The sequence below is a fragment of the Dermacentor variabilis genome, chromosome 1, assembly GCF_050947875.1.
Source record: "Dermacentor variabilis isolate Ectoservices chromosome 1, ASM5094787v1, whole genome shotgun sequence".
Classification (NCBI taxonomy): Eukaryota; Metazoa; Arthropoda; class Arachnida; order Ixodida; family Ixodidae; genus Dermacentor; species Dermacentor variabilis.
Genome location: NC_134568.1, coordinates 67,155,940 through 67,167,384, shown reverse-complemented (window position 1 = coordinate 67,167,384; position 11,445 = coordinate 67,155,940). Strand labels below are relative to the sequence as shown.

At 44.8% G+C, this 11,445-nt stretch overlaps 1 protein-coding gene across 2 annotated transcripts in view; it reads right to left on the bottom strand.

The window, feature by feature from the left end:
- The window catches only part of Glut1 (Glucose transporter 1), a 73,908-nt gene continuing 62,463 nt past the window's right edge, over positions 1–11,445 (bottom strand). For both annotated transcript variants that reach the window (XM_075688601.1, XM_075688620.1), the window contains exons 15-16: positions 3,367–3,503; positions 1–1,349 (exon numbers count right to left, since the gene is read on the bottom strand). In XM_075688601.1, the coding sequence (XP_075544716.1) occupies positions 3,406–3,503 (98 nt within the window). In that variant the 3' untranslated portion in view covers positions 1–1,349; positions 3,367–3,405. The remainder of the gene's footprint in view (positions 1,350–3,366; positions 3,504–11,445) is intronic.

The window sequence follows — 11,445 nt, the reverse complement described above, 5'->3', positions numbered from 1 at the left end:
CAGAACGCTAGTCACACAGCTCGTATAGCTATTGAGTAACCATTCAATGAAATGATATATTATAACCATCTTTGATTTCGTCAATAATGGCACGAATCAAGCAATAAAAAAAAACGTCCACGCACAGGACACCTTTAGCATTGCCTTTCTTTTCTTTCTGTCAAGCACTTCAGGCCATTTCAATGTGACTTCACGTGAGCCTGCTCCAAGAATATCGGTTTAAAAAAAATGCTGCGCAACCTGCATACATCAAGGGTGTCTCAAAGATTACTCTGACTTCATTAATTACTTTTTCTTTTTGTTCGCGCGTGTGTATATAATATATCTGGGTGCGCAAGATATATATATAATTTCCTTTAAACATACTCGCCGTTTGTACAAACTTTTTACACGTTTGAGCATGATGTCTTCATTATTTTTTCTTTACACGTAGTAAACTAGGAGACTACCGCAGGCCCCTCCGCTGACGTTTTTCTCTTCCTACACTCGCAGTGGTAACGCTATATTGGTAAAATTCTGTACATGTTAGCGTACTCTGACGCGGATGCCCATGTGCGAAACTAGAGATGAAGAGAGAAAAGAACAGAGAAATATAGAAAGAGAGACAGGGGAAGAAGGGCTCACCATGGCTCCAGACCAACGAACTTTTGCAAACAAGGATCCCAAACTGAAGGCACCATATACAATAGAAACGTTGTCCTGCATAAATCCTGTCCAGGGAAGTTCGTGTTTCCACTACCCGGCGTACAAACAACAGCGCGGCGCGGTGCGCGCTGCTCCGCGCCGGGAATACCGACCAATGTGTGCGTGTGCGCGCGTTTGTGTGTGTAGGACGACGACGCGGATAGGACTCGTGGCGGCAACACCCCCAGCCGTGCCCAGGACAGGCGAACCAAAGACGTGTGTGTGTGTCTGCGTGTTTGTGTCTGGCTGTGGGTTACCAGGGGTGAGGACCTGAGTGGGAATTGGGTAGGTGTCGTGGCATTCTTTGGTTGCTCGGCGGCAGGCATCCGCGCCCGCGGAGGAGTCCATCAGTGGGAATGCATAGCTTGTTCTTTGTCGGTGTCCGGCCCAGCCTCGGCGCAGTCCACGAAGGTGCCAGATTCGGTGGTTGCGGGGAGAAACGGGGGAGGCAGGCCACTTGTTCCCTCGTGTCCGGGAATTGATATGCGCTGCCGCTGGGTGCGCCTGCGTGCGCCGCAACCAGGGGCCCGGCTGCTGATGCGGCGCGACGTCGTGGGAGGAGAAAGAGGAGGAGGAGGCCGGCGGGAAGACGACACCCTGCTGCTGCCGCTTCTGCTGCAGGCGCTGCCAGATTGCACTGCTCCGGACAGGAGGGTCGGCTCCCGCTGCACAGCCGAGCAAAGAATAAGCATTATCGCGCGCAAATTCGCGGCACCACTACCGTGGCCCTATTGCACAGCGATTGCAGTGAAAGCGACCTGGACCTGACGGGGCTCATTTCGAGCTTGGAGGGTCCAGTATGACATCGTCAACAGTAGCAAACTAATGTGCTTTGAAAATGTATTTCAAAGACCCTGAGGTTTCAAAGCAAATGTGCCGAGAAAATTTCAATTCATGGGCAGAACTAAGGTCTGCATGTGAGGCACAGGATCGGACGATCCGGCACCCCAGTGCAGATACTCAGGTTGTTACTGATGCTAGCTTATTGCATGTGGACACGCGACGTACGTTTCAAAAGTGCATTTGAGAGAATACCTCTGACAAGGTTAGGTTTAAACAAATGCATGTTCGTGAATCACATAGCATCGAAAGCAGCAATACTTAGCTGTTCATTTATACTCGTACATATTTAGCTCGGCGAGAGGGAGAAATAACGAGCGATCAGAACAGAGTATTTGGTCGTACGCTTAATTTAGAAGTTAGATCCCCGTGCTTTTGGCACGTGTAAATATGCTGACTTGCGCACTGCCGTCTTATAGTGCATACCTAAGGATACTGAGAAAAAAAACGCGCCATTCCTTCAACTGCGGCAACCCTTAAGAAGAAGCTTTAACTCGGGCCCAACTCCGATGCGACTTATTCAAATACACGTAAAACGCAAAAACGTTTTTCTGAGATAACCCCTGGACCGATTTTAATCAAATTTGTTGCATTTGAGAGATAAGGATAAATTCTAGTGACAGTTGCAAGCGTAATTTCGATTTAGTACCTGCATTTAGTAAAAAGAACTTTCAAAAATTCGAAGTTCGAAAAATATTGAAGCACAATGTTTACAAATTAATAGCTCTGCATCAAAAACATATATCGCGGTTCTGTAAACGGCATCCGTTAGATCATTCAAAGCGGACAAATTTGATATGTGAATTTTAATCTTACGTGAATTTGTTACGTTGTGTACAAGGGTTCTGCGAAAGCTGTATTTCCATATTACAAAATCTTTTGGGGATTTATGTGCAACATATCAATCTTGTTCACTTTGGATGTACTCTTAGATGCGATTCACAGAATTGTCATATCATTTTTTTTTGCCGAGTTACAGAGTTGTAAACTTGATAGTTTCGTTTTCTTAACATTTTTTATTTTTGCCAATTTTTTATTAAAAAATTGACCATCTAAATCAGAAGTCTGAAACCAACAGTCACTATATTTTAAGTTTTTTTTTTAAATTCAACAAACCTCGTTAAATTTGGTGCATCGGTTGCCGAGAAAAACTAATTCTCCTTCCACATGCCGGATGGTCGGATTGCACTGAACGATTTTTACGGAGCCTACCACATCCACTGACATACAGTTCAGTACAGTGATATAAAGTTAGCAAACATTCTAAGTGCACTACTACGTAAATTAAAGTTGCGGTACGCGTGCACGCAGCTCCCCAGCGAAATTGTGATTCCAGTCCGGCAAGCTTGTTTGACTGCACTAACATGTGTACTGCAACAAAGCACTTTATTATTTGCAGAAAGTATTCGCGATGTATTTCCATAACAGTGCTACTGATGGCCCTAGAAAATCGCTTCAACGCAGTGTACAGTTTTCATGAAATAAAATTAGGCTCATCCCCTAGTATTGAACTTGCATATCCAGTCACCGGAACGGTTTCCCTTGTTCGTTCAGTCGGCGTACTGTCATGCCCATGACTGAACTGATCGGGATGAACGACTTCGGGCCTCTCATGCCAGATTTGTTCAACGCGATTAAGTGCCAGTCATCACTTTGCTTCTGTAGAGTAACTGTGCCTTTAAACTACGCCAGAATACTGTGAACATGCCGCATGCACACGACCTTATTGAATCACTAAGAACTGCAAGTTTACTAAAAATACGGTTAATAATATTACTTAATAATATTACTAATAATAATATTACTCATAGGGAAAGAATTCAAGGTTGTGTGCTCACCTACCTGTCATTTCAAAAAGAGTGATTCAGTCTACAAGTATGGTTACAGTTGGTCTTCTAGGTGATTGAGTTCAAGTTTCTTTCTGTTGTGGAACTTTCCGTAGTGACAGTGGTGGTGGTGGTGATGCTGATGGAGATAACCTGCACCCAGTCATAGCGAGGCAGGACTTGTAATGACAGCGCGTACAAACACGATTTCAAGAGCCCCTTTGAGATAGGGGCCACTTCTAGGCAACAACAACAGCCCCACTCTCTGGCAATCAATCGAACAAGTGCAGTTCGCGAACAATGGATGACACTGCTCGGGGTTCGTCGTGTGATCGCTACGATCAAAGGAAGCGTCCAAAGCGCCACTGAAGAAGGTAAAATAATGAATACTATGCTACTTGAAGTCTACATCCTTCCTAAACTACAAAGGGCGTTAGACAGTACTTTATGATAACATATTAAGTAACAAGTTATGATTGTAGAACTACAAACGAGACCAAAATATTGTCCCGTGGCGACAAACGATCATATTATTTTGTATTTTGCACATCAGTGAATGGGAATAAATAATACATTTCATGAAAACAGATGGCATCTTAAAAGTAAGAGTCATAATTTAATCAAATCATGCTGTTTAACATCCCAAACCAACACAGAGGCTATGCGGGACGTCATAGTGGGAGCCCCAGGTTAACTTTGACCGCCTGGGTTCACCCGGTGCGCGGCAAACGAGTGCTTTTGCACTCCGCCCCAGTGGACTGCGGCCGCCGGGGCCAGGATCGAATCCGCGACCTTGTGCTCAGCAGCGCAACGTCATAGCCAGTGAGCCACTGCGGTGGGTTCCTTTGACGATCACTTGGTGAATACGAATACGCGCTTGTTTCTTTCGGGCGCACATATATTTCAGCGATCTTTTTTTAGCCTTGCAGAAGCGGCTGTGTAAAACTGTCTGATATTTCTTCAAGTTTTTTGCGAAGACTTTGTTACTCAACTGTGTATATATATAATTCAGGCTTTAATAAAGACACTTTTTTTAAACATATTCATGACTTGGAAGTACGCTTTAGAAATCCAAATTAAGCGCGCAGCGGGTTCCCGTCGCGTTTACTGCTTCGATGAAGGCCACCTCCTTGACGCCACCTTGGATCCGCACTACCTGGAGATCTTTCACATGCACATACATATAATGTGCACGAGCATTTGCGCTTCCTGCCCCAGTCAGCATGCGGCTGTCGTGGTCGGAAATCGAACCCCCGTGCTCAGCAGCAGAACGCCACTGCGGCGGGTAAAAGGTCACAGAGACTAAACTAAATGTGCGAAATTTGCACGCATTACAGTGGTGTGGGCACTTTGTTTTTGCACATTTTAGACTAAACGCACCAGGCTGAAGCTAATAGCAGACTTGATACGTAACCTGGTGTGAAAATTGACCCCAGTAAGCTTGCTAACGCTCGATCGGACAAAGCTGGAACGTGCACGACAGCAGACTCTATCGCCAACAGCTTGTCTTACGCAATGCTCCAGACGTGTTTGTAGAAGCAGAATGAGCCCAAGCACAGTCATATCTTTACACCAGTGGTGTTTTAGCGCTCTCCTATCACGCCAGAAGACTTGATTATATTTGAAATCTATTCGTTCAATCGTACAGTGAGGAGACAATATATTGACGGCGTAGCTATAGCTGTAATACAGAGCAGCCGAGCCACGTCGTACGTGCCCGCATCAGGCATCGAGAGGCAAGAAATATGTTGACCTTGAGGGAGCGAGTTGCTTGTGCTGCTGAAAGGTAAGGCATGCAAGCACGCAGGCACGCACGTAGACAAAACACTGAAGACATGCACATACACAGAGCGGAAAGCATTCAAGTCTATTAGCATGGCAAAAACTTTTAAGCGCACAACCAGACGAGGACGGTGAAGGAGACAGACGAGCGTTCCACATAGCGCTCGTGTGTCTTCTTTCACTGTCCTCGTCTGTTTATGCGCTTAAAAGTTAGTGTCATGTCTTACCAACACGCCCGAACAGCACATTATTGATCTATTAGTGTATTACCACTAAGATAGCTCATTAATAATTATATATTAAATTAATAATAAATATATTTGATTGAGTTTGTTGCGTCCTAAGGAAAGCCAGAAGCGCCTTGATTAAGCGCAACGCGCAGGAGACGTTTCCGCACGGGCAGGGAATATCCCCGCTCCCTCCTCCAAGTATTGGTTGTGGCACACAAAAAAAAAAAAAAAAAAAAGGAACAGCTCTGGCAGCACGAGGACACTATCATAAGTAATGCTCGTTTTATGTCAAAATGTATATCAGAGCACGCACACGAAGATTGTGCGTGCACGCACACGCACACACGCGCGCACTGAGGTACAGATGCATAAATGCAAGCTCTGACGGAGATGATCGCTAAGGATGACGGCTAGTTGACGGTACACATGTAGTGTTTCTCGAGTGCCTGCTTTCCGTCTGCTCTCCGAGTGCCTGCTCTGGCAGGCCACTGTTGTTCTTGCGAAGGTGCAGTGAGTTCGGCACGCAGTGGCTCTTCTGTTGTTTAAGTGCCCAGAACCTTTAAAGAATGCGAACGCTGAAAAAGGTACGAGGGCGAATTACGGCGCTGTCTGCCGCCATTTTTACGCAATCTGTATGAGCATAAAGTGGCCGACTTTTTCAAAACGACAATTGTTACTTTGAGATGTGTCTCGGCAGCTCCGACAGAAATCGCTTTGGCTGAAGCATGTTGGGAAAAAGAAAGAAAGATAAAAACTTCAGATGCGAGAGCAATATAGGAGGCAACACTGAATTAGTCTTGAAGCAACGATCAGTCGCGGCCGTATGGACTTGAGCATAAAATATGCATACTTCCCCCCTGAACACTTCGTCCTGTGAAACAATTTGACGAGTGCCTTTGTTTCAACTGCAGCTTTTTGCGGAGGGCTTCCACCCTTATCATCGCATTTTTTTTTAGTATTACCCCAATTCAAGAGTTTATATATTTTTATTTTTTCGTTATCTTACATTATTTAATAACCAAGTGAAAAGGAGTAGCTGTCGCCAGCATTATGACGACGCAAACTTCTCGATTTATTTTATCTCAAGAAAATTGAAACATAAGTTCGGCAAGCCGCTATGACCTCTTGAATAAACATTTCAGTGTGTGCCGTCAAAGTTGCATCAAAAATTCACTGTTGTTCCACTTAATGTTTTTAAGGAAACACTTCGCTTCCATTGCATTTCCTTGCCCAGAAGAGGGCGCGTTGCGAAGTTGGTGCATTTGCACTCGCGTATGAAAATATTACCTGCATAAAGGCTCCCAATTAGGCCTCTCGTTTTGTTGGTGCTCGCATCTTGGAACACTTTAGCTATGACTACGCATTGCCGCACAAAATCAAGTAAAACAGCTAGAAGTTCTCGCAGGTCCACCGCGTTCGACGCAAAGGCTATGACGAAAAGATTTTAAAGTTGTTCAGGCATTCAAAAGTTGCTAAAGAGACGGGACGACAATTTGAGGTCATAAAAAGTTTAAAGAAAGTCAAACAACATGCCTACGCGAATGGGACTGCATTCCAAGTGACCGCAGTGTTTTTGGAGGCAACCATAGTGATGCGATGTTCTAATAAATAAGATCATTAAATGTTGTAGTAATGGATTTTAACACAGGTGGTGTAGGTTAAATATGAGTGATAAGAGAGTGAGCTGAGCGATACTAATCGGTTTTGATGCATAATTGTAAATGGCACAAAAGACACGGGACAACGAAGCCTGGGCACGCAAATGCGCGATTGTGTGTCCTCTATTTTGCGGTGTCCCGTGTTATTTTGCGCCATCTATAAATATCAGTGCCTTGAACACTCGACTGAAAGTTAGCGAGCCTAAATATACTATCCGTTCTAACAGTCTCAAACGCAACAAACTTCATTTTGAGTAACGCAGCGCAAGAATGACACGGACAAGAACAAAAGATGGGCGTTGCTTCTTTTGTTTTTGTCCACGTCATTTTTGCGCTGTTACTGAAGATGAAGCTACACCAACCTGCCCAAGTGTCAGTTCTGATAAACTTCAGTCAAATCGCTTCAGCGGTTGCCTAATAAAAGCACCTATGTATTTCAAGTGTACTTAAATAGGCAATGCAAGAGATGAAGCTTTCCCGAGAAAAGCCTTTAGCTGCGATCCTAGTTATAGATGGAAAGAGCAAAATATGCTCATTAAACAAACTGTTGTGAAGGTACTCGTTTTGTCCGTTTCAAACCATTCTTTTACACCCTCGTTTACACCCATCAGTTGCACTTGAGAGAACTGCAATGCGGGCGTGCGTGTAAAATCGCACACTATCTTTATGATGGTGTGCGATTTTTTTAATTCTTACAAATGTTTTCGCAAGCTTAAATTATACATTGTAAGAATAAATCGCTGAAACTTGACGTATTCCTTTAATTGCAATTTCATTCGAATAAGTTCGACGGTCGCTTAATGAGATCATATCTGGGTTTCACATGCGTGTGAATCGAGGACGGGCGAGGGCAAGGCATGCGGCTTTCTCAGTAACTGTAGGAGAACATTAGGGGTGCGATCTTGTACGCGTTCCGAAATGGAACGGAGGCGGTTTGTTCCACCGAGACAAATACGATTCGTCAATTTGAACAGTGCCGAACGCCACGACGTCAATCGTGACGTGATATCTGCTGTCAATCATTCCTTGTCGTCTGCTATCGGACGAACGGAACGGAACATACCGCCTATTTCGTGACGTAAGGAACTAACCACCTCCGTTCTATTTTGGAACGCGTACAAGATCGCACCCCTGATTGCAAGTTCTGACTCATGCTCTCTCCGAGACGACGGATAATAAAGTTTTTTTTTTATTTAGCTGCGCCAAAGTCTTAAATCTTGCTTGTGGCAAATAGCACAGTTATAATTAACCCTTGATTTTAATTGCTTGATGAGGCGGCCTTTAGTTCTACTAGAAACCTATATCCATAATCGAATAATTAACATACTTATGCTAATGAACTTTTTATTTACTTACTCTACGGCACATATTTCAATCTACGAATTGTAGCTCGTGAGATTGCGAGGCATATCGACTTGGAACGAATTCTGAGGATGGCGCTGGTTTCGAGATATGCGCTGTCAAAGTTGCGGTAAAAATGCACTGTTGTTCCTCTTAATTTTTTAAAAGAAAATGACTGTTTTATACATTGAAGCACAAAACTAACTGGAACGCCAATGCATTTCGTCGGACACATTGAAATTTAATATCTCGAAACTGATGTAGTCCTGAGTATTCGTTCCCAGTGGGTATACCTTGTGAACTCACCGGCTGCAGTTCGTAGGTTGAAATGTGTGCAGTACAATAATTCACTTCAAAATGAGTGTAATTATGTTAATTATTTGATTAAGTATTTTGATTTCTAGTAAAAGTAATGGCCGCTTTACGCTAACGCTAATTGTGCTAACTGCCAGAGGCAATTTTTAAATATTTGGTGCAGCAAAAAGAAAAAAAAAACATCCTCTATGTGTATTTAAAGCCCTGATGTCTGTCCTTAAAGCCAAAATGTAAATGTTTAAATCATGACGAAATACTTATAAAATGTCTACAAGTGTAAAACTAACATAAAACTTCGCTTTTGTGAGTAGAGGTATGTATGTCCTTGTGTCATCATCATCAGCCTGGTTATGCCCACTGCAGGGTAAAGGCCTCTTCCATACTTCTCCAACTACCCCGGTCTCCTTGTGTAAAATTGGAGCTATTCATGCCAACTTGCACAGAATTTGCGAATGAAGTATTAGGCAGCGCCAAAACATCTTGCATGTGAATTACTTTACGGTTCAACACAAGGGTACAGCGGGGAGTTTGTAGTGGATAAGACAGTGGGAAAGACATTGTGTGGATACCTGCAACTTTTTTTTTTACAACCTTCCTTTTTTTTTCGTTTCTTTTTTGCCCAGTCCACTCGTGCGATCGCCCGCTTCAAAGGGAAGCGGTGCATCATAATCATCGTCGTATTTACAGCCTCCTTTTGTATATAGAATGTCTCGAAACACATAATGCGGTGTGAGAACCGCGTACTGATGATAACAAACCATAAGCGCGAACGAAAGACGAGGACAACGCGCTGGTCCTCTCGTTTAACGAGTTCCCGTATATCGATCGCACTGTTCTTGTTATTATGAGTTACCAAGTTGACTAAACAAACAATCTAATGGATAAGCGGGTGAAGTCGGGCGGACAGTAAAAAAAAAAAAAAAGACATGCACACTAGCGGGGAAAACGGGCGCGACAGAACGTGCGGCGAGAAAAACGGCCGAGCGACAGCATTTTCCTGCCGCAGGCCAAATGGGCCTCGACTCGGAGCGGCATGCCGCTCGCCGCCGATCGGAGAGAGCAATCAGGATGGCCATTTAATACACGTGGGAAAACTTGGCGAGAAACTGCCCTTCTCGCTCACTGTCGCTGATCACGCCGAAGTGATTCCAGCTGAGAGCCAAAAAGACGCCCACAAGTTTGGCCATGCTGGCGCGTTCTGCCGCCAGCGGTTATCCGCGCGCGTTTCCCCCGCTAGTGTGGATGCACCTTAACAGTTAGCATGCGGGTTGCGGTAATGAACTTCGGGGGGAAAATGCAGTAGATCCAACGAGTTGGAATCTTATACAGCGAAACTTTGTGTTATTGCATAAAGAGCCGGAACGCGAGTACAGAACGCATCGTGGTTTAAAAGGCAGCATGCGCACATATAAAATAGCGTAATTCGGATCCATTCTATCCGCAAGAAGCTTTTACTTCCCGATTACCGTGCAGCCGCGGATGCGCGAAAGCGAGCTTTCTGGTTCTCTTTTTTGGTTCTTTCCCCTCGCACGGCCGGCGCCGCCGTGGATGCGCGGAGACCAGAGACATCCAGTGGTGATGCCAGGAATCCAGCGGCGGGGACGCGCGCCTCCTCGGCTGTGATTGGTTTGCCTATTCGGCGACAGAACAGCCACGCAGCTCCCACGGTCACGAAAACCCGGCGATGTTGGCAAACTTCGCTTTTAAACATTACAGCATTTCAAATAAGTTCGCCAAATAAATTCAATAAATTCGAGCAGCACGGTACAACCATGCACGCGTCAGGCGCAGCAATGAAACGTACCTAACCGATTCAGCGAGTAGAGCAGCGCCTTGGATGGCAACCGCGATGTTCGAATGAGGCGACCGTAAAACGGATTAAGGAAAACGTGATTCGGAAAGGTAATTTCACTCCCAGACCGCTAAAACTATTTTTCCCCCTATTTTACCGAATCATTTAGAGTCCTAAACCAAATGTATGTTTTTTTTTCTCATTTATTGGGCAACTGTATGGGAACTAGCAATTAACGGTGTCAAGCCTTATTTGCTCCAGACCGTGGTAAATAATTACGTCCAAAGCGTTCAACCAGCGTCTGGGCCGCTTCCTTTGCATCCCACTTGAGACACGGATCATCGCTGCTTTTCCTAATGACGTAGAACGGCCGAAAATTATTGAGCTCGCCTCCTTCGATCCTTTACCCTTCCGCATGCCCTCATGGCACGACCACCAGGAAGTGGAAATGCACCTCTCCAAATTAATTTTATTAAAATAAACGTTTCAGCAACAACACATTCAGCAACACCGTATCAACCGTACAGTAATGCGGTAATCCTCTGCCTCGCACTGGTTTCGTTTTGCCAGACAAGATTTGCCGTACGACCAGGTTACGTACGGAGCCGCATTACCGTACAGAAACGCACTAGGCTGGCCGTACCTGAGTGTACATTCTAGTCACTCTGTGCAGCAAGGCTACAATGTTGCCTTGCATTTTCCCTAACGGAAACGTAGTAAGGTGGGTTTCAGTACGGCAATATAGTACATATTATACTCCACCTCAGCTGCCTTTTTGGGAACGCAGAACGTCCCATTCACCTTCCCTGCCTTCCCGGTGGTTGCTAGCTCTTATCCTGAGCCGCCACTTGAATTTTCGTAAGGCGATGAAGGTGTCCAGGTGCCAGATTTTGTAATGATTCTCAGGGTGTCTACCAAGTTGACATTTCCAAATTCCCCGAGTTTTCCAGGTTTTCTCTGAGCACCTTTGCAAAATT